Source organism: Meleagris gallopavo, chromosome Z (genome assembly GCF_905368555.1).
Source record: "Meleagris gallopavo chromosome Z, MGAL_WU_HG_1.1, whole genome shotgun sequence".
NCBI lineage: Eukaryota > Metazoa > Chordata > Aves > Galliformes > Phasianidae > Meleagris > Meleagris gallopavo.
In genome coordinates this window covers 10,769,593-10,793,988 of record NC_139435.1, presented here as the reverse complement: position 1 = coordinate 10,793,988, position 24,396 = coordinate 10,769,593, and the positions used below count along the sequence as shown (strand labels likewise).

Genomic DNA, 24,396 nt, shown 5'->3' with positions numbered 1-24,396 from the left:
TCTCTCCGCACAAGCTTTCCTACCCTTCTTTCTCCTTCCTCATATATCCCAGGTGGCCTTTCTTCAAAAACCTGTTATGCTTTGCACATATTTACAAAAATTTTGCAAAATGGGTTCCTGAGGCTAAGAGTTGGCTGCTGAATAAAGTCAGATTATCAAATTTCACTGTCTCACTCCAATTACAACACAAAAGCCTTTATTTCATTTGTCTCCTTTTCACATGTTGCTTTTAGGCAAAATAGAGAGGTATCACTCCAAAAGCCAAACAAATTTGTCTAAACTCTTCACTGAGACTGTGAGGAGGGTTTCACCTTAAACCTTGCTCTATTTTTAAAGAAAAACAACAAAAAGAATCTCCTTAGAGCACAACCAGTGCCCTCTCCAACACAGGGCAGCTAGACAGTGCCAGATCCTACAGTGACCATGACATACAGGAGTGTTTACCTAGGCTTTCTCTCTTTTTCCTCAATGACTTACAGGGATCATAAGATACGTACAGAATAATTACAGGCAGAAAATTCCACTTTCAAACATGCGCTAATATTGCTTTCCTATCACAGCATAATTCTGCCTTTTTCATGTGAATACATACCTAATAGGCAGGCCAAATTCACTGGCAAATACATACAAAACTAGAAGTTACTACAGTGATGTTTGCTAGATATTAAGACAGTCATTTCACTGACCAATTAAATACACGCTTTATAACAGTGAGCCTTGAAAAAGTGATGACTGTTGCAGTACTGTGCAAAAAAGTAGTGTTGAGTAGTAACTTGGATGACAGTTCTACAGGGATAATTTCAGATTACTAAAATAACCAGTTTAGTCTGGACAAGAGAGGGAGTTGATCACGCAATTTTCAAACACTCTCCCTTTACCCTTACATTAAGAAATCGGATTTTTTCATTAAAAATATAACCATTTTTGTGAACAGCAGGTGCCAGAGTAGTCATTCTTCTTGCTGTTAGGGAAGGAGGAATTAAAGTGGTAAATTCCATGTTACATGTTTTTTCTTGCTTGTACACACAGTACTTAGCACATACTCTCTTACCTATAACAGAAATGCCTTCATCCAATCTAGCTACAAACTGTTAAAACTGTCTGTTGAGTCAAGCTAGTGAGGTAAAGGTGGAGGTCCCACAGCAGATAACACCTCAAATTCAAAGCACCAGTGAGGCCATTCAAACCAATCAAGAAGACAAAGGGGTTTTCTTTAATCAACTTAAAACAAACAGTGGACTAATAAAACTTTGAACTCATATAAACTAAGCTAGGCTCAGTCTTATCCTCTCACATGTTTGTGAAGAACAGTATGGGCACTGTATCACATAATAGTACGAATAGCTACTAGCTGTAAGTGCCAACTATTCTCAGCATCCTGCTCTACCTTTTCAGTTTCACCAAACATTTATGAAACTTTATCAGTGTCATCAAAACAAGTGCATTTTTCCACAATAAGAATGTTCTGATTTAAAAACAATATTATGAAATATCAGATATTTCTGACATACTATATGTCTATTAATGCAATAAGTTTCTAAATGGCATCTTTTGAGAAGACAGCATCTCCATTATGTAGTTTTACTGTATTTTTTCTTGCTGCTGTGGCTGAATTAGAAATGAGAGCTCCTCAAGGATGTCACTTCCAAGTAACAGTTCAGGATTTAAGTCGGCAAAACTAACTCAGGCCAAGAACAGAGAGAGCAGCATTGAAAATATGGGACATACGCAAAGTGATGTGTGGGTAAATGCTATCATTCAGATTCTTGTAGGAATGATTTTAAAATGGGATTTGCTGCTCTGGTAACACAAGGAAAAACTTACAGTTTACTTCGTTTTAGAGTTACTTAGTTTCTCTTTTGCTTTTCTCATTGGGCAGAATTCCGTAAGCCTTCTCAACAATGTCTAGTACTTATGTTCTCTAGTACTGTGGACATTGTTTCATGTAATGACTATTTTGGGTAGGGAGCTTCATTTGACAGTCAGCCTTATGAAAGAATTAACATGGTGATGTTAACCTGCTGTACCTTCCATTTTTATCCCTTGTGTTGATGTCTGCTCCGTGATCCAGAAGATATTTACATACTTCTGTATGGCCATTTTGTACTGCAAGCAGCAGAGGTATGTTCCCATCCTAGGAATGCATTTAAAGAAAACATAAACAATTATTGGACAACTTACAAATACAACTCTGAGGTTCAAAGGTCAGATATGAACTTTTCTTCTACATAGCACAAACAAGGCACTGTATATTTTTATTGTGTATTATAAATGTAGCCGGCTTTATTTAATCCCTTCCTTGACCATGGGGCATGGATTCACACAGCAAAGCATCAAGAATAGGAATGCTCTTTGCTGCCTGTACTCCCTTTCTGTTTGCTTAATGCTACAACATAGTGATTTTGCAACTGCACAATACCTATGGATATCTCCACAACAAAAGGATAACTTTGAGTGCTAGGCAAAACCACAACATTTCATAGAATCATAGAATAACTGCAGTTGAAGACACCTTTAGCAAGCATCTGGTGTTTCTTCCTCTTTGTCTTCAGTCAAAAGCAGGGCAAACTTCACATTATGGTATACTGCTCAGAGACTTGTCCAAACAGGTTTTAAGCATGTCCAAGGACAGAGAAAGCATGTCTCTCAGTTTCATTTCCAGTGTTTCACCAACTGCATGGTAAGAATTATTTTCTTCCTTAATACGCAACTGGAATTTCCCAACTAGTTTCACTGTCCAAATTGTAACTGCTGCTTGTCACCACTGCTGAGGTCAATTAGGCTCTATCTTGATTATGATCACTTATTATGTAGTTGAGGATATAAAAGATTATCCCACAGCCTTCTCTTCTAATGATTAGAAAATCTTTTCGGTCTTTAAAATACATCTGCTGAAATTTTAGGTCTAATCTTTCTGATTGCTGTTTGTTTGTCTTAATATACCAAAAAGACCAGATGAGGAGAAGATCCCAAACCCCCAAAGTACTCAACAAACAAAACAATTAAAAAAAAATTTTTTAAAAAGATTACATATTTTAATGCTTCCCTCCTCTCTCCTTTTTTTTTTTCCTCTCTAATTTCTGTCAGATCCCTTTAACAGAGTTTTCTAAGAGGCAACAGTATCATTCCTACAGACAGATCTGATTGTTTTTAGGTGTTTTGTGCTAGTCAGGATACTGTCCCTTAGCCTTTACACTACACCAAGTCTATTTCTTCCCCCAGGTTTATCATATTCCGTTGGGTTTTTTTCCTAAGCATTTTACAGTACCTGAAAGGCCCACATGATGGTCTTTCTCGAAGCCTACTGGAGTAAATGGAGTCAACTTTTAATCATGTCTGGAATATATCCAAATTAATTCCAGGTATTTCTAAAAATCTTGCAATTTAACTAGCAGCAAATCTTGCCACTCGCAAGTTAAAGTGAAGTGCTATGCTATGGAAAGCCATGAAAGGAACTTTGTCAGAGAAATTCAAAACGAAATAGAAGAGCAGTAATAGTTTCAACTGCAGTACTTGAGCTTGATTGAAGTGGAGGGTAGTAAAGCTTTGGGAAAAGCACAGAGGTACATACCAAATCTTTGATGTTAATTGGACATTTGTGTTCACAGAGAAGTTGAACTGCCTGAAGACAACCACATGTCGCTAAAAAAGAAAAAGCATTAAAGTCCATTAAACTTTATTTTTTGAGATTCGTGTTCCACGCTTACACTTGCAATACTGTAGTGTATTTGCTGGCTGTAACTAACTGAAATTCAATATTCAGAGTATTTATCTAAAAATATCCAGAATTTGTCATCTGTGAGAATGGATATGCAACACTCAGCTACTAAAATCTTCAATTAATCAATAATATATTAATTTTATAAAAGTAAGTAAATTTTCACTGCCAGATTAAAAATGCAAGTGTTTCAAAAAGTGTTGATATTAAGTTGGAAATAAAATCAAAAGGTTAGTAAAAGAAAACCAGCAAAAATTTAAAAATAGAGAGAGGAAAGAAAAGAGAGTGATAGAGCAGAAATAAAGCCTGCTTTAATATAGTCCACCATTCTGTCCGCTATTTTTCCCCTCAGTAAAAAGCTATATCAAGTCAAGAGCTGAGAAAATCAAGCATAACAAAATAGATGGTGCATGCTTTCAACAAAGAAGTTACCTGCATAATGTAAAGCTGTTTTCCCACAGTTGTCAGTGCTGTATACTGAACATTTATACTGCACAGTTCAGAAGGGAGAAAAAAAAAAATAGAGAAACGTCAAAAAAAATAAAATACACGTGATGAGCAGAACAGACAGCTGAACATATCTGAGAATAGTTCAATGAGCTCCTACAGAAAGCTCCTTCATAGCACAGAAATGAACAAGTATACTGATAAAAGACACAACTCTACTCTCTAGCAATCTCAACTGTCCTTTCTTGTTAACTTATACTGAAGTCACAGTAAACATGCATGGTGAAGATGTACCTAAAAAAAAAATTGTTTTAGAACAATTCATATTCAAAAACCAACAAACTAAGAATCTGACTTCCATGTCTCAGAAAAGCTTCCTATTTTACATTCCACTAAAAGCTAAAGCAACCTTAGCCTAAGGCAATTAACCCAAAATTATTCCTGTTAAAGTAAATAACACTTTATTTCCATTTGTAAAATCTAAAGCATCTACAATCCACTTACATTTTGCAGTATTTTAAGCCACCTGTTACTACTGGCCAAGTTAGGTTTTGAGGTACTAAGCATAAAAATATCAAATTACAAAGTAAGTCTGGATAAAGATTTGGTACAGAAAATTTTAGTTTATAACAAATAAAGATATCACTCTGAAATAACAGATTTCTGAAATCACATATTATATATTCTGACTTTCAGGTATAGCATCACCTCCAATACTTCCTTGATTTCCCAGGTAAACAGTTTCACATAAATTACCAAATTTTATATTAAAAAAACTCAAGATTCATTCTGTGCAAAACAATTATTTACATTACGATTAGGCACTTCTTACACACAGAAAGAGCTTTTATGACAAAGCCAGTCAACAGAAGCAACAAAGCATTCCAAAGAGCATGAGAGCATTCTCCAAGAGCACTGGAGAATATTAACAAAGGATTTTCACTTACAAACTTGTTTAGAAATGCATTTTATAATAAAACTAACAAAACATCAGCTAAAACACTCCCTGGTTGTAGCTGTCAGGTAAATGGGCAGCGAATATTTGGTACTAAACACATTCATCTGCCGCACTGATTGTATGCTGCTGCATGCGATACAATTAATGACAGCTTGATGTCACTGTTCATGCTCTAAATGGGTTTACTCTAGAATTAGAAGATTTTTCTACTGAAATCCCAAAGCGGGCAGTCTCCTCACTTAATGATAATCTCTTCCAAGTGTTCAAGAAAAGATGAAGAGAAGCAGTGACGTCAGTGAATACAGTGAGTAGGAATCAGTGAAATTGGACCCAATTCAGTAAGAGACATTGAGAGAGATCTGTGACAACTGAATTGGAGAGCTCAGAAGTAGCCAGAGGAAAACAATTATGAAGTTGAGATACAGGATCCAATTTCTTTCTGTACTGCTGCACACAGGTAGTGTTATTTCATAGGCTCATTATTTCATACAAATTCTTTGCCAGTCTTATTGATAAATCTACATTTCTAAAAATATGACCCATTACTCTGATTACCCCTATGACCAGAATTTACCTGTCTTTCTGAAATGGAGTTGAGATGGACATCCCTTCTTGTTTGCTAATACACAACTTCAGCATTAATGTCAGAAGAATCTTTTCTTCCTCTTCTCTTCCACTTTTCTTGGCTTTTTCTCCCCCAATTTTTTCTACTGCCTTTCTAACCTCTCACTGTCATTTCATGAGTATTTCCATATTTCCATATTTCAGTATCCAAACTAATTTGGTTTCTTTCCCCTTGACTCAACAAATGAATTATTATATATTGCACAGACAGAATACACTTGGTTAGATCAATATCAAAGTTCCACTACAAATGAAGAATTCTTTTTCCCTGTATCTCTTATACATCATCTACTTCCAACCCACCCAGCCGCACAGACTAACGTTGGGAAATGTCAAGCTGCAACCTGCTTCAGACCCAATCTTTCTATGTTGGATCCACTGCACATGGAAAACTGAAACTGTAAACCACTCAGAGGAGATACCACACTGTTTTATATCATCTACCCACATAGTGCCTAAAAGGTCTTAAATTCAAGAACATCTATCAGTCACAGGAAAAAAGGACAACAGGAGTGTGATGCAGACTATGAATGTGCGTCCTGATGGAAGGCAAACAATGTAGGCTTCATAAACTGGAGACACGAGCTTTATGTTTGCAGTTATCTTAAGGTAATGATAAGATAAAGTGACAGTGAGGTTCTCGATGCCGTGTCCCTGGAGGTATTCAAGGCTGGGTTGGGTCAATGGTGTCCTGGACAACTGATCTAGTGCTTGATCTAATGGTTGGCAACCGTGCCCATGGCAGTTGGTTGGAACCAGATTATCTTTGAGGTCCCTTCCATCCCAGGCCATTATATGATTCTATGATTAGCAGGAAATGCATTGATATGCAGCAAAGAACCACCAAAGAAAAATAAAAATAAATAATCAAAATTAGTTTATTTTTTACTTTACCTGAAGTAACCTCTTAATGCAGTCAAGGTGGCTGTTCTTCACTGCAAGATGTAAAGCACTGTGCCCTACATCAACAAATGCAAAGCAAAGTTAGTATTCAGTCACTCAAAGACACTGGAATAAACTCTTCCGTAGCAAAGGCAAGATTTTTAATTGAGCATCAACACATGAAAAGTATGGACAAATAAAATAAAAATCCTACATCAAGCAGAACGTAGTTACAACAGACTATTGTTCAGGCAGGGAACGGGATAATCTTAATGTCTACTTTCAGATACAGGAATGACAGAAATTGTGACAGACCCTGCCTCCCTTGCAGAAGTGTCTGCCAATGTGTCTGCTTTACTTTGTTTTCTCCTCAGATTAAAAAGGAACCCATTTTGGAGACCAAAACCATCAAAATTCACCAGCTACCACTATGACAAATTTGAATCATCCACAGAATGCACACATACGATGACTCGGAACATAGGACTACTTTGTTTCTGCATTTAATAAGCTCCTCTTCCTATTAACTTACTTAGCACCTATGAGCTCATATTTAGCAATGCAATACAGTGATTTACTAACTATTGATTTATGATTAAAGATTTTGCAGTCCGTCTTCTAGTTCCTTCTTAGACAACACCTGAAAAACCTTAAAGGCCAAAGACAGCAGAAGATTATCTATACAAGGAAGAAAGAATGATCCACTTATGACAGAACCTTACAGTAAATAACGAGACTTTAGCAGGAAAGGCATTACCTAACAAATGCAGGGTTGACACTCTCAAGAGTGAGCAGACAACCTACTATTATCCAAGTGACTAAAAAATCTTGAGGCAAGATGAAGTATGAATTCTGAGTAATAGTCCATGTCAGGTGTGTATATTCTCTTATCATTACATTTAATCTGAACGCTTCTTCCAGCATCACAGATGCTTTCTCACAGAGGCATACAATTTCTGTTTATGACAAATTCAACCAGGCTGGAAGCAATGGCTAAAACAGACCCAGTGAACCCAACATTTACAGATCATTGCAAGAAAGACAGAGTACTGACACCTCAGTTAGGTGATTCTGCTAGACAGAGGAAATGCTGGGCACAGACCACAGATAAGTCAACTGAAATCTATTAAGAAGAGTTTGCCAATTTCAAATTCAGCTTTCATCATTCTCCTACTAGAGTACTAATTAAGGCACAGGACTTTCGAGGGCTGAAGCAGCACACATAATAGTTCTCAGCTCAGTTTGGCCTGTATCAGCAATTTTTACTATGTCATAATCCTGAGGAAACTGCAACTTCAGTACAGTTAAATGGGGTTAATAGCTTGGATACACATAAAAGCAAAGCACAAGATCTTGATATAATCTATGCAAAGCCTTAAATGAAATGACCAAAAAAGCTGGGAGGGGAAAGGAGAAAGTCAGGGAAGAGAGAAGGGGAATTATAATAATATCAACAGCAATAATTAATAAAATTAACTATTTTGCAATTACTGGAGTATACTACAAATGCTGATATTTATAGTATATGGCTAAAAATCTCTATTCTATATGCAGTAAAGCAAGTATGTCCAAACTGCAAAGGTTACAATGTGGTTGAATTGGAGGGAGCAGCACTACCAAATCTGCACATCAAGACTTACAGGCAAATGAAGCATATTGCGTTGTATGTGTAGGTTCACAGAGGCATACCTGCACCATCTTGGGCTGTCACATCTGCACCATGTGTCACCATAATCCTGAGGCATTCTGCATGTCCTTTTGTGGCTGCCAGGTGAAAACTGGAAGAGAGTATTTATATGACACTTTTCTGTTTCTAAGACCTTCTTTATCTTTCATTCACAAACCAAGTACTAGCAAGTTCTCCCATTCCTGTCTTCTGGCAACCCTCCATTACCTCCCAAGAAGATAATAGCTCTGAAAGTGAGAAGGCACATCAAAAAGCTTTTGTATTCATGTATTTATATAGGCTGCTGTTTCATTAACCCATGCCATATATCTCATGTGCATCTATCTACTGAATTTCCAAACCAATATCTTTAGTGATGCAATATATCCCCATAGAATGCATGGGCTTGGGAAATTACTAAAGAAAGCATTCACAAAAACTGGCTTTGCTCTACTTGCTTTGCACTCAGAACAATTTTAATTTTCCTCCTTAAGCAGACAATATCTACCTCCTCTAAGAGTTGATTCTGTTCCTAAATTAAACTGTATTAAGTTCTGCTTCTGAATTGCCCTCTTCAGAATAAATCTTTCTTCACTGCAGAGGTGAAAGAACAACCCTGAGACAATGCATGTGAATGCAACCTGGAGATACTAAAGCTATTGGATATTTGTGAAACTATACTAAGGATGTATTTTGCAACTTCTGGTTTTACTTTTCGTTTGAAGTTTCTGCTTGTTTGAACAGCAGAAGTTTGCAGAGGTTATAAACCATACCATGACTGGACTGGACACATTTAAGAGCATAAATTACCAAAGATGAAATTACAGAACAAACAAAAGATGATATGCTTAATTCAAGCCTTTTTATACTGCGTGTACATCTTTGACATTGTTAGCACCTCCAGATTCACAGGAGTAATCTTACACATATGCTTCTGGCTTAATTAAGTTGAGAAGCAAATCCAAAGAAAAAACTTATGAAAATGGAGAAGTTTACATCCTTCTGATACATGTTGTGCCAACATAAGTGAGTCAAGCACAGGCAGACTTACTGCTTCCCCACGGTCCTGCTATTATCAGCTTAATATACATTATGAATAATGTTAAAAAAAAAGAAAAATAATGAAAGAAAGAAAAAACTAGAGATAAAACATTTCTAACAATTACTATTAAATAGTATATGAAGAGCTAGTACCATACTAAGCATGGCCCAAATTGAAAAAGCCTGTAATCTTGGGATGTTTTCTTACATCTTATAAAGACGTTCATTTTTAACACCACACATCTCTTATGTTAAAAGCTTTTTCCCCCAGAATCTAAAAGGAATTTAACTAATCATGTAGATATTTCCATAGTATTTAGGAGTTTATATTTTGGACAACTGTTTCCTTTAAATGTTAAAACTAATATTGAAAGTTTAGCCTGCTAAGCAGAACAACTAGGAATAACAGGCAAGAATGAAATACGTATTTTTGGCACAGAGTATGTGAACTGCAACACTGTTTCTCTATGCTGCAGGCTTTTCTTTGCAGCTTCTCTGAAAAATCAGCAGAGGAAAAAGACCTACTGACAAGATCTGGCAAAGAGCTGAGAATTAATCAAAACAGGAGAGCTCCGGGAATGAAGTCCTGTACCAAATACAGCAACTACCTCTCTTCCTCCATGGAGTCCTTCCATCCTGCTGTCTGCTGCCTACAAATACTAGGCAGGCAATGCTCAAGGCTTCAAACTGTTCTCTGCAAATGTAAAAATATTCTGTATGCTCATCCACACTCTTACAGCTGCCATAAACAAACTGAACAGAGGCATAACTAAATACTTTGAAAAGCACAAGAAGTACTGCTGCTAGCTGTTCTCTGATCGTTCAAAAAAACCAAAACTTTATGTTCTTGGTGATCAATGCAAAGTTGTGTAAACATTCCTCTTTAGAAGAAGGGTTTTTTCAGGCTTTAGGAAAATAGCTGGAAGAAGGAGCAAAAGGAGTCTGACAAATTCCAACACCTCTAATTTGGCCAGCACATAATATCCACTGAATACTGAAACAGACTCAGAAACATTTGTGTAGACATGCAATGCAACTGAAATCAATTAAATTTCAGGAACACCATTACGAATGCACTTTACTCATTTACATTTTACAATATTCATAGAATAATAAATACTTGAATAATAATAACTTGGCTAAATCTAGGACATTAAGATTTTAGAGAGAGGCTGTGGAGTGTAGTGCCAAGTGCAACAAGAGTATGCAAGAGCAAAAGAGGTTTGATTTAGATAAAATCAGACCGCAAAGAAAGCATAAAAAAATAAAAATAAAACCTTAACCCCTTTCAGGCTGTGCACCTATGAACACATCAATCCCACAAATGCAAATAATTCCTAAGGAAGTTCTCAACAAGAAACTACACACGCAGTAACTTAGTTTCATACTATCCAACATTTTACAAGTTAAGAAAAAGTAAAGCTCTGAAATAATTGTCTCTTGAAACAAAGAAACATGGAGACATTTATTTCAGAACAGAGTAACTCTTTAAAAGCTATATAAGGTTTCCTAAAACATTTGAGGCAAAAGCTGCAGGTTTCCAAACCATAGAGTTCTCCCCATCTAGAAGCACTGAACAGTGGTGCATTTCACTTGCATCCTTCATGAATAAACTTCCCCTTGCACATCAGCAAACAACTTTCCTCCCACTTCCTTGCTGTGCAATGACAGGCAAACAAAAACAAACATGTAAGTCTTCATCTGGAGCAAGGACCACAATGAGGGTTACATTCTGTATGGGAACTGCTGAATCACAGCCTGAGCCTCTGATTGACCACCTGAGGTGAGCAATGAGTCAGCCCTGGGAGCACAGGTGAAGGCAAATCACCTGTGCTACTGGAAGGGGTGGATCCTGGCTCCACCTCTCCTAGACTCCATTCAAGAGCTGACTCCAAGGAGCAAGGATCTTTTTTGGAGATTGCTCCTCTTGGAGTCTTCTCAGCTGAGCCCAGGATAAGTATAAGCTTTCCATCCATTCTTCTTTAGCGTGATAACCTGTTTAGCCTAATTTTCTTGTATATTTCTTGATTACAGCATCCATATATTCATTGATTATGCACATTCTCACTCAGCCTAACTCCCCATTCTAATGTAGTTCAGTTTCCCTTCACAAGAACCCTGTTGGTACCACCTCCAGCTACTTGTTGGTGCCCCAACCTGAACTGATTTGTGATAGATCTCTTCTATTGCTATAAAACATCTCTACCATTCCTGTAGGGCAGGATGAACTTCTACTATTATCTCCAGAACATTCAATGCAGCAGAGTAGCAGCTGTCTTCTCAGTGTTTTTCTCCACCTCAGAGCATCTGACGAAGATCATCTGGTTGACACTGCTTTTCTTCCCAGTGGGAATGCACAAGCCCCATAGCTACTCAGTTCTGAACAAGATAAAATGAAAATTTACATTCTTCAGGAGGAACACAATGACCAGTTGGAGTAGATAGGCTTGACAGTAAGAGGGAACACAAAACAGCATTTCATAAGATTTGGAGTCAACCAGCTGCAAGATTATTACCTCCAAGTCCTGTCAGGTGTAATTTTTCCTAGTATTCAAACAACATATGCAAATGCATTGATAGAGAAGTGTTTTTATGCTTGGTGACTGAGTGGACAGTTGCATGACATTGACATCCTTAAAATAGTTAAAAAAAGTAGATTTCTTACACATAGATGTCACTGAAAAACAGTCCTAAATAAGCCAGTCCCACATTCAGTGCTAAGGATTTTTTTTTTTCCATGTTTCAGTCATGAAGTCAAGCCAGCAAAGGAATGGAGCTTTCTTCAGTTAGTGACTGACAGAGTGCAAGAGTTCAGATATAACTAAGAGGTCAAGAATGAACATTTCCAGAAATTATTTAATTACCACACAGTAACTCAAACAGATCAGGGCTGTAATTTTTACAAATTAGCTCATATAAACTATTTATTTACAAATAACTTCACAACAGCTAAAATAACAATCAAAATTTAGAGGTTAGACTTGTAAAAAATAAGCTAATTGAGCTTGTTGAGGTGTTGTTAGTAACAAGACATGAGTCTACTGAATCCAGATTCTCTGCTTAACAATGTATATAGCTACATTCTGCAAAACTGAGCACAATCCTCTGACTGAATGTTATTTTGACAGCTGGCTTAAAACAACTGGGTGGTCCATATAACTAGGGAAAATATTACAAAAGTATAGTAGAACATGATAAAACAAGAAAAAATAAAGCCTCAAGTTCAGACTGCAACCTTCTAGCATAAGAAAACTTTCACTTGTTTAAAGAAAAGCAAAATTAAAAGAGCAGAAAAAATATATCCTATTGGGTGTTGCAGTACTGTATGGCAGCATCATGGTCCAGAGCTGTTCTGGGGCAGAACACAGAATCTCTCCAGAGCCTGAAAGCAATCTAACACAGAATTCATCAAAATCCAAAGAAAATAAAGAACAAGGTTGAATTATGAATGCCAAGTGAACAGAAAATAGCTAATACAATATTATGACAAAGAACAAAGAAGAAAGTAAAACATGTTTGCAAGCATACAATGCTATTGTTCTCTACTATTTTATCTGAGTGGTCTGAAAATATTTTAAGTGCAAGAATGTTTGAAATACACTATGAACTCAAACTTACTCATTGTCAAGGTTTATTTTGAGTAAAAACATCCCTCCCCAAAGCAGTTCATTCTTCATTTTCTATATCGTATGTTAAATCTTTATTGACTTTCAAGAAATCTGGCCTGTCTGCCAACAGTCTGATGATTTAGAGTTTCCCAACAGACCAATACCTTCATACAAACAAAGAGCACTGATAAAATAAAGACACAGAGCTGCTCAGAGTATATGAATGCCAACTAAAAAAAATACAGAAATGGAAAACGTTCAACCCTTGCTGCTACCAGATGAAACAGGCAAGTGATTCGCCAGATATCTCGGTCAGGAAGAGAACCACTGGTAATCTGGCTCATTTTGTGTATTGATTTGAACATCTACACACCTTGGAGGCAGCACCTTGCTTAAAATGCCTGTGATTTTCACAGGCAGAATTATTTCCTAAAGCCTTGATTTCTTCCTTCAACAAAAACAGTACCAATAAATGTATTAAATGTTATCTATATTTTGATTGTTTTCCACCATAGGCCAAGTGGCAGAAGTACTAGAAGGAGGCAGAGACTTCACCTGGGTGAGAAAGAGCTATAAGTAAAATGAGAGCAGCATATTCCATGCACAAATTATGTGTCTGCAGTTACTGAGGAATAATACCAAATATGGTCTCTACTGGCATGTAATACAATCACCAGTAACTAGTGAAGAAAGTTTATTTTTCTGTGAATGGTTTGGGATTTTATCAACCAAAAAAAAAAAATAAATAAAAAAAAATCAGTGATGAAATTAATCCTTTCAAACCAGCAAAAACAAAACAAAACAAAACAAAAACATTTGGCACATCTTTGAACCTAATTCAAAGAAAAACAGTTACTCTCAGATTTAAAGAATGGGAATGGTCCAGAATGGTCCCCAAACAACACTGTTTTTGTGCATTCCTCTGTCAGCCAAGACAGCGCACTCAGCAAAGCAGTAACTCTTCGTTCCAGCTAGGATTATGCTTCCATTGCCAGCATCTACTGATCCAGCTGCCTGGTTCTACTTCTTCCTTGCATCTGCACAGCTAAGTAGGTAACCACATCACTGGGATAGAACAAAATCAGCTGAAAACAAAGCTGCTTTCCACGCTTTTATCACAGTCACATATACATGCACACTGTTGGTATAAATTAAGTGACAGGAGCATGAAAGCATCATCTCAGTGAAGTTTAAGGTGATGTAGAATTTCACCTTAAACCTAAAAACTAAAATTAAATACTAAGCATTTGCCTGTGAAAGTTGCCAAATCTTTACCATTCCCTGACTACCAAGTGATAATTGTTAGAGAGGCCCAAGTCTAGGAAACACACAGGAATTCTACTACAAAGGAAGTGCTGCTAAAGGTCAGTACTGGAAAGATTGTCAGTACCAAACAGTCTTTGACGTGGGAACAAAAGCAGCTTTGCCTCTTAACAAACAGTGTTCATTTCCATGCTTGCTACCTAAGCATGAAAGCAGAAGAGGCAGACTGCACCAGCAGTACCAACTGAAATTATCCCTGTTCCACAGCTGCTCTTAGTCCCTTTAGCTGCGCTGTCCTCCAGCTTTCAAATGTGTCAGGGAACTAACTTCTTGAGTCACTCCTAAGGGAGAATAAAGATGTGGGAACAGGACTTCCTTATACTGGCAATCCCAAGTGGAAAGGGCACAGTAGAACCAGCTTCAGGATGAAAACTAAAACTGAGAAAGATAAACTGCAGAATACCACCAGATAAATCCTCGTGAAGATGCATTTCAGTTACTATAGATATTTCTGTACTACAGACACAAAGTACCAATGGATACTACTACAAACCCATTCAGATGTACAGTAAATCAGAGATTGCCTTAAAGGCAAATCAGACATTACCATCAGTTGTTAGTATTTTGTTCGCTATTTTGTTTTAAATAAATAAAACCCACAGCTTCATAGTGCATCCATTACACCTTCAATCAAGAGCAAATGCACCAAATGTGGCTTTTAATTAAGTGCAGGCAGTCTGTACCGTGCTCCTGACAGACTTGCATGTACCCGCAAAAATACAAAAATTACAACAGGAGAAACAACTATAGTAAATACATTTTGTTTTCAAGCTACAGTTGTTCTCATTAAAAACTCAGAAAAGAAAGTAGTATGAGACTTAAAAGATGTTTCAGTAATTAGCTGCTGCTATCTTTTTGAGTGCAGGCAGGTTAGGATTTTAAGAAAGGTGACATAAGCAGTATGGATTTAACATGAGCTATGCAAGTGTTTCCCTCTTAGTACCAGTCACTGAAACATAATGCAATGCACACAGAATGTGTTCTCCTATCCTCTATTTAAACATGACATGATCAGCTACCTCTAATACACACAAAACCCCTGGGCAACAAACCTACATGGATCTTCTGTGTTAGCACATATTCTGAAAAAGCTTTCAAAAAAAAAAAAAAAAAAAAGGCAGAGTTTTCATATGAAGTTCCCAGCTTTGCCTCAAAGTATAGAGTCTTGTTTCAATCATACACACCTCAAAGTATAGGACATTAAAAAAGGCAAGTCTGCTGAATGGCTATTTTCTGACTGGGAAAGAAGCAATAATTTCATCATGTAGTAAAGGAGCTGGCAACCCACAGACCCCTGATCTTTGCTTTCAAACTCAACAAAAACATCCACCTACCTGCTATTCAGATTGATTTTAGAGATCCCGAGAACCTTTATATTTTACATTCTCAGGTCATGTTCCAGCAGTTCCATTTTCATGCACAGTTTTCTTTGGCAAACTCTATTATCGCATTACCACAAACTCCCTCCTCAAATCTGAAGCACAGATTCCTCTCCCATGTGTCCTTAACTGTAAATAAGAGTACTCACAATTTAAATTTGTGTTTCCTTTAGAGTATCCTTCTTTAAAGGCTCTCAAAAACCAACATCAGCACATTGCAGAGATTTTGCCAATGGCCAGCTTCAGTGTACCCTTAGGTACTGACAGAAAGCCTCAAGTTTTGAAATGCTACTTTTATTTCTCGTGTTTCAGGGTACAAAGATTGACGATACAAAAGAAATGGTGAAGCTGCTGAAAAGCTTAGAAAGTTTAGAAATGAGAGCAGTGTTACCTGTGCCAAAAAAGCCAGGGTTAGAGCAGAACAGAATAGTTCATTTGGAAGAGATCTACAGAGATTACCAAGTCCAACCACTGACTACTTCAGGGCTAATGAAAAGCTAAAGCATATTATTGACAGCAAACGCCTCTTGAGCACTGACAAGTAGTGGGCATTAATTATTTCTCTAGGAAGCCTGTTACGAGTGTTTGGCTTCCATCACAGTAGAAACATCTTTCCTAATGACCTCTCCCAGCACACTTCTGTGCTGCTTCTGTGCATTCCAATATTCAGCTCCCAGGGAGTAGATCCTGGCACCTCCCTCTGTGCTGCTGAGAGAAGTGAGGTCATCTCTCAGCGTCTCCTTCTGCTGGACAGCCCAAGCGTCCACATCGTCTTCTCAAAAGACATGCCTTTCAGCCCTGTCACCAGCTTCGTTGCTCACATGAGTAGCAATAAAGGACTCTCAGAACCCTTTCAAGGACCTTAGCGTTCTTTTTGTATTGTGGAGCCCAGAATTGCACACAACACTCTAGGTGAGCCACTCCAACACAAAACATAGCAAAGAATCGCCTATTCTGATCGCTACTTCTGCTGTGTTCAGTGTCCCCTGCAAGGCAGTTTGCCCTCATGGATGTCTGGGCAAACTGCTGGCTCATGCTGAGCTGCTCTCCCCAGCACCTTCCCGAGGTCTCTTCCTGCTGAGCTGCTCTCCAGCCACTTGTCTCCCAGCTGTGCCTGTATCCTGCAATGCTCCAGCCCAGGTGCAGCACCAGGCATTTTTTTCTGTTGAACTTCATATCATTGTTGACTGATCTCTCTGCCTCTCATCCCTTCAGGCAGTCAGCAGCGCCTCTCAGTTTAATGTCATTGGTAAACATGCTGAGGATGTATTACACTCCTGCATCCAGACCATAGATTCAACACTGAATGGGACTGGCCTGAGAATTGAGCCCTGGAAAGTATCACTAGAGAGCAGCAACCAGCCATATGTAGCCCCATTCCCTTGTCAACACCCAGCATGGTGTGAGCCTGTTTATCTCCTAGCTGGACAATTTGTTCAGATGGATGCTGTGAGGAACATTACCAAAGGGCTTATTGAAATCCAGAAAGGTTATTTGTATCACCTTTCCCTCATCCAGCAAATGGTGACCTTAGATCAAATTAAGACATGACTTTCCCCTTAGGAACTCATCCTTGACAACGCCTGATAATAGCTTTTTAAATTGTTTTTCAATAGTACACAGGATAATTTTTCCAGGCACTGAGGTTACACACACGTCTGCGGTTTCCTACATCTTCCCTTGTGACTTTCTTGTAGATCAGTCTAACAGTGGCTAGTTTATAGGGAAGCTTCCTTCCAATTATTTCTTTAAAACAGATCCTACATCTCAAAGGCCAAAGTGATGCATAGTTAACCTCTCAATATATATGGTTTCTGGAAAAATATCTTTATTAACATATGGTGAAGTCTTTAAGTATGCCATAAATGTGTCCAGATCACAACAATTTCTTCCCTTGCATTAGATAAAACCAATTACCTATTTGCTGTCCCGGCAAGGCCAGAAGAGAGTTCAAACTTAAAACTAAGCCCAACAAAAAAAAGCAATGTCTAGTACCTAACTCAATGTCCATCCTCCAACATAGCCTGCTTGGTATCGCTGCCTACGGGCCAGCAAACAGAAATAACAACTCTACTACATGAAAAGTCATGAAATTAGAGCTAGGAAATCCCAAAGCAAGTTAGCATAACAAGAAGCCAGGAAAGAGCTGGAAAAGGCTGAAAATAACTGGGTAGAAGTTAATCTAAAGAAAATATTTTCGTTGCCTGAAAATCCAGCAGGGTTTATGAACTGTACGCAGTACTCCAAGAACCAAAGAGTACAGATATCCTTATTCATCATCAGGGACCCTGACTTATGGTAGCTCAGGGTATGCACTATTTCTGAAGTTTCTGTGATTTTTAAACTTCAGGTAAAATGAATCATTTTAGGCTTAAAATAGGAGAACTATTTGATTTTTTTGAAACTGTATAAAGTTACCTTTTCTTACTTCATAGGGGAATTAAAAAACAAGTGCATTAATCCACCAATAACATTCTTCAGAGACTGATGGTTAAGATTACATTTTTTAAAAGATTATGACAATGTATTCTAATTTAGCATTTCAGAATAACTATACCAGTAAAGCTTTTAACAAAGACTCCACACATATGGAGTAGGAACAGCCAAGTTCTGCACATTCCTTCATTTTCCAGTTAGTGCTTTCTTAACACGCACCTGCACAGTATGTGAAACAAGACACAGAATGATATAAAAGCCAGACAAGTAAGTGTTTTGAAGAAAAAAAAATCTAGCTTTTACAAATTACTTTGTTTCAGTTATTTGCTCTCCTTCCCTTCCTAGGCTGAGGCACTTTAGGCTAGTAGAAGCCAGTTAGTGTAATTAAAATCTACATATGCAGCTCATTTGGTTGCATAAGTCTTTGAAAAACACGTTAAACAACTGCAACCCATTACATAGATATAAATCTGAAAAACAACTTCAGCCTTTGCCCTGTCCCCTCCAGCCCTGCAGAGCCTGGTTCTGGCCCAGCCCACAAGAAACATGCTTCCCGTGCTCTCTTGCCAGCTTGGATAAGAGGAGTGAAAAGAGCAGCCACAGTGTTACAACACAGAAGCAGTGTTCTGCCTCCACATGAGCCAAGCAGCAGCTGTTCCAAACCAGGCACAAAAAGACTCCCAACCATCTAGGCTATGCTCTGATGAAAGCATCTCACAGGTTTCTTGAAAACAGGCCAGGTCTGGTAAAAAACTGGGTATTTGGCAACCCTGCAGAAGGACCTGTTTTACAGGGAATTCCGTCAGCTGCCTGGTAAGCAGCATTACAGGTTTGTCCAATCCTACCAGAGAGGGATGGGTGCCTCACAGAGTATCTAAACACATGCATGGAGGCCCTTCAGATTTCTCCAAAATCACAGATCTACTCATATAGATAATGAAATGCAACCACTTATTAAGAATAGACATCCTATTAATCAGCAAATAAAAGCAAGTACTATACAGAAGATGCAAGTTAGCTCTTAGAAGAATTTGATTGTTTCCTCCTTGAACTCTAGCTGTCATCTGCAGGAAATTGTGTCCATATAAGATGCACAAGACCCATGGGATAATTCTCAACGTTCAAAGCAATTTATTCGGAATAGGGAGTTTGCTTTTCAGATAAGTGGAATTTGTTTGTTTTTCCCACGAAATTATTAAAGAGAAAGTTTCAGTTTCTCAGGAGCAAAGGTTAGGATCTTTGTAACTGAAATCTAACTAAACAGCATTCATTTCTGTCTCTTCTTCTTATTTTTAAATATGAAGGTACAATAATATTAAAATGTCTTAACAAATAATGCTTTAAAAATGCATATAGCAGAACTTGAACATTCTTGATTAAAAGTCCTGTCAAAAATATAACTAAGATCATAGAATCACAGAATCACAGAATGGCCTGGGTTGAAAAGGACCACAAAGATCATTGAGTTTCAACCCCCTGCTATGTGCAGGGTCACCAACCACCAGACCAGGCTGCCCAGAGCCACATCCAGCCTGGCTTCGAATGCCTCCAGGGATGGGGCATCCACAACCTCCTTGGGCAACCTGTTCCAGTGCATCACCACCCTCTGTGTGAAAAATTTCCTCCTAATATCTAACCTAACCTCCTCTGTCTTAGTTTAAAACCATTCCCCCTGGTCCTATCACTATTAACCCTTGTAAAAAGCTGTTCCCCTCCTGTTTATAGGCTCCCTTCAAGCACTGGAAGGCCACAATGAGGTCTCCCCGGAGCGTTCTCTTCTCCAAGCCAAACAATCCCAGTTCCCTCAACCTTTCCTCATAGAAGAGGTGCTCCAGCCCTCTGATCATCTTAGTGGCACTTCTCTGGACCCGTTCCAAGAGCTCTGATGCAAAAATATGATCATGATGCATTTTCAAGTCTCAGTCAGGGGTTCTATACTCAGACCATCAGAAACTATCCTACAGTCAAGAACCAGGATCATTCCTGGCAGGAACCCTGGCACGAACTGCACACGAAGGACATCATTTAAAAACCTACAAAACTTATGCTTGTCAGTACAAAAATACTTGTATGAAATATGGATTTTTGCATGTATTGCAAAATAAAAATTAATTTTTGCTCCTTCACTGTGGAGATGTAAGCAATTCTCCTCACTATACAGTAACAACTGGCTCATACTGACTATAACAGGAAGTTAATTAGCCCAATTTACTATCGTGGCAGAGGATGATTTTGTCCAACCATGCCCAGATGTTTCATTAGCATTTCTAAACTTTAGATTAAAGTGGAAAGTAATTTCTCAGGAAATTTAATATTAATACCTTAATTGAATCAAATTCATAACAATGCTGTGGGGGGCAGGGGAAACTAAACTTTTCAGGATATTGACCTGAAAAGAACTTCAAGGAAGTTTTGGAAAAATAAAAGCATTTACAACCAATCTCCCACGAAAACAAACTTTACTAGAAATTTTGAAACAAGAACCAGATTCCATTTTTACTGTTCTTGAGCAGTAAAATATGGCTAGAGATCACTCTATCATGTGGTTATCTTTATTTTGTCTATATTCTGAAATGTAGACATTGTTGTTACCATCTGGACTACCATAAATTAAACACTATGACAAATGTTAGTCAAAAATTGCTTTCTGACAGATAACTTATGAAGTTTTTGGAATACCAATTAATTCCATTCCTAGGGAGGTAATGATGCTCAGATATTAGACATTTCTTGCAGCTCTCACCTTGGTACAATTTTCAGAAGACAATATGCTAGGATGCTTTTCTAATTAAGTGTTAGGTCAATTTCTGGAGGTAACATAGTCCTAGGCTGAAATTAGGAAATACTACTTGTCTGAAAGAGTGATCAGGTAGTGGAATGGGCTGCTCAGGAAGGTGGTGGAGTCACAACCCTGCAGGTGTTCAAGGAACATTTGGATTTTGTGTTGAGGGATATGGTTTAGTGAGAACTATTGGTGATAGGTGGATGGTTGGACTGGATGATCTTGAAGCTCTTTTCCAACCTTGGTGATTCAGTGATTCTGTGATTCTGTCTGTGCAAAGGAAACATTCCATAGTGTATGATGTTTTACTGAGGAGCTCCAGTATGTGCAAATAAAATGTGGAAACTTCCTTAATTTTGAAAGTCTTCTAGAGGATTAATACAGTTTCGAATCAACAAAGGAAGGATACTGCAGCTCTTCCATTCCACAGACACTGTACTCATTTGGTAAGGTACTTCCCTGATTTTGGAGGTGAGCTGTCTAAATCTATGGCTCAATCAAGACAGTATAATAACTCCAGTAAACCCGTATTCTTTCAAAAGTTCCTACTAAGATAAATACAATAGGAAACATGAATTCATAAAAGGAACATGTTCCTCACAAAAAAACATTTAATACCTAATTTACTCATCAAATGGTGATGCCCATAGTGCAACTCCACTTAGCTCCTAATACAAGAAGATACAAAAGTGAGAAAGGAAAAATGAATACTTTGAGCAAGTTAAAGGATTTGGGGTTGGAATGTGCTTCAAAATTTACTTTCAGCTCAGTCTCTGAGATATGAACATTCTTGTTCAAAAGAAAACACATCATTTCTGCTGACTGCTACTGACAACAGTTTTGTGAAAGTGCATTTGTAGAGAACTAAAGCTTTTTTATATCGTCTTACTCATTTCATTAAGCAACAGGTGATACAACCGCAATAAATTAAATTACAGAGAGCTTTTGTTCCATTTAATAGCGATAAGCATTTGATTCAGTACCTTGAAAAAACATGCAAAAATGGCACTGATGCACTGGCACACAGACAAAATAACTTCAGGACATGGAATTGCTGCCATTTATACATTATGAATTATTTCCAAACTTTAACTTCCCCCTCCCCCCAATAATAGCAGCAAATTATTTAAATAACAGCTCATTTGAAGACTTGTTCTTGTGGAAAGAGTAGTACATGAATAAATCCTATCCCCTCCTGAAAAGGCCCTCCTTTATTAAAATTTATTATTAAAAGCCTTTATTGTTAGTTTAAGTGGGAATTAAATGATCAACTTCCAAATTGGAAAGCACTGTTTTGCTGTTTAAGGAAGTTGGACAAAAAAAAAAATCACCATCTGGAAGAATAGGACTACAATGGAAGAGTCAGATTTCCACACAGGTTCTATTACAAATGTAGTTGGCAATAGTTTGTGCAGTATAAGTGGGAGTAATAATGTAGCTCTGTCAACTTACACCAAAGGTGGATTTGCTCCATAGCCTTAAAACTAATTTATTGTTTATAGAAAGGTCGGAGTCAGAGGCTGAATGGTGGTGGTGATAGGGATGTCAGACAAGACTTAAAAACCTTCTTTCACTAGTTTGACTCTTTTTTTTTTTTTTTCTTAAGAGGTACTACTGGTGAGTTAAAACTCCAGATCAAAATCTGTTAATACAACCTCCAAACAATATACCTACTCCCCTTGACCACATTAATTAAAAATTCTGTGTTTTACTGCATATGGGTAATTCACAGAAAAAAGAGTTTGCAGGACTTGAACAAAAGAAGATAGCAGCAAAATTTAAATGGTTATGTCCAAACCTGAGCCAGAGCTGAAGAATGCTGGAACAGGACTCAGTAGAATGACGCACACAATATTCAACAGAACAGACGCAGAAAACTGTGGGTTGTCTCTGTTCCTCTCAGTTCAAGCATATTAAGAAACCATTTGATTACAAAAAAAAAAAAAAACAAAAAAAAAATCTTAGAAATGTACTCTTAAGCCTGAAAAAATTAGTCTTCTCCACCTTTTGTTTAAAATAAATATTAAAAACTATGCTTCAAATAAAGATCTGAGCAATATCAACAATTTTGCCTGAAGAATTATTAAGAAAGAGAACAAGAAAGAAAACACTGAAGTGAAGTAAAAACACTTTGCACCTTAAGTGAACAGGCACTGGTGCTTATGGGGGACTTCAATTATCCAGATATTTGCTGGACAACCAACATGGCCAGGCACGCACGGTCCATACGGTTCTTGCAATGTGTTGAAGACAACTTTCTGATGCAGGTGGTGGAGGAACCGACACGGGGAGGGGTGTTACTGGACCTTATTCTCACCAACAGGGATGGACTTGTTAAGGAAGTAAAGGCTGGGAGCAGCTTGGGTTGTAGTGGTCATGAGATGGTGGAGTTCAAGATCCTGAATGGAAGAAGCAAAGCAATAAGTAGGATTGCTACTCTGGACTTTAGGAGAGCCAACTTCGATCTCTTCCGGGACCTACTTGGAGCTGTCCCGTGGGCTTGGGTGTTAGAAGGTAAGGGGGCCTCTGAGAGCTGGTCAGCATTTAAACAGCTCTTCTTCCAAGCTCAGGATCGGTGCGTCCCTGTGAGCAAGAAATCAGGAAAAGGTGGCAGGAGACCTGTGTGGATGAGCAAGGAGCTCATGCGCAAGCTCAAAGGGAAGAAGAAGGTCCATGAAATGTGGAAAAAGGGTCTGACCACTTGGGAAGAATATAGGAATGTAGTCAGGGCCTGCAGGGATGTGACAAGGAAGGCTAAAGCCCGTCTGGAATTGAATCTAGCTAAAGTGATAAAGGATAATAAAAAAGGCTTCTTCAAGTATGTTAACAGCAAAAGGAAAACTAGAGAGAATGTGGGCCCCTTACTAAGTGAGGGGGGGTTCTGGTAACGGGGGATGCTGAGAAGGCAGAGATACTGAATGCCTTCTTTACTTCCATCTTCAGTGAAAAGGCTCTCCAGCAGGAATCCCACACCCTGGAGGTTAGTGAGAGGGTCTGGGGAATGGGAGACTTCCCTTTAGTCAGGAAAGAGGACGTGCGTGAGCACCTAGGCAGTACTAAGGTCCACAAGTCCATGGGACCTGATGGTGTGCATCCACGTGTGCTGAGGGAGCTGGCGGAGGTCAATGCCGAACCGCTCTCCATCATTTTTGAGAGGTCTTGGATAACAGGGGAAGTCCCTGAAGACTGGAGGATAGCCAATGTCACTGCAGTCTTCAAAAAAGGCAAGAAGGAAGATCCGGGTAACCATAGGCCTGTCAGCCTCACCTCCGACCCTGGAAAGGTGATGGAACAGCTTGTGCTGGATACCATCTCCAGACAACTGGGAGAAAAGGAGGTTATCAAGAGTAGTCAGCATGGGTTCACCAAGGGGAGGTCGTGCTCGACCAACTTGGTGGCCTTCTATGATGCTGTCATTTGCTAGGTGGATGGGGGAAGAGCGGTAGATGTAGTCTACGTTGATTTTAGAAAGGCATTTGATAGTGTCTCCCACGACATCCTTATAACAAAGCTGAGGAAGTGTGAGATAGAC

General features: G+C 38.3%; 1 protein-coding gene across 6 annotated transcripts in view; it reads right to left on the bottom strand.

The window, feature by feature from the left end:
• Window positions 1–24,396, bottom strand: part of RAI14 (retinoic acid induced 14) — a 95,790-nt gene that overhangs the window by 12,362 nt on the left and 59,032 nt on the right. For all 6 annotated transcript variants that reach the window (XM_085214304.1, XM_085214306.1, XM_085214301.1 and 3 more), the window contains exons 4-8: window positions 8,319–8,407; window positions 6,642–6,706; window positions 4,151–4,208; window positions 3,572–3,642; window positions 2,028–2,134 (exon numbers count right to left, since the gene is read on the bottom strand). In XM_085214304.1, the coding sequence (XP_085070430.1) occupies window positions 2,028–2,134; window positions 3,572–3,642; window positions 4,151–4,208; window positions 6,642–6,706; window positions 8,319–8,407 (390 nt within the window). The remainder of the gene's footprint in view (window positions 1–2,027; window positions 2,135–3,571; window positions 3,643–4,150; window positions 4,209–6,641; window positions 6,707–8,318; window positions 8,408–24,396) is intronic.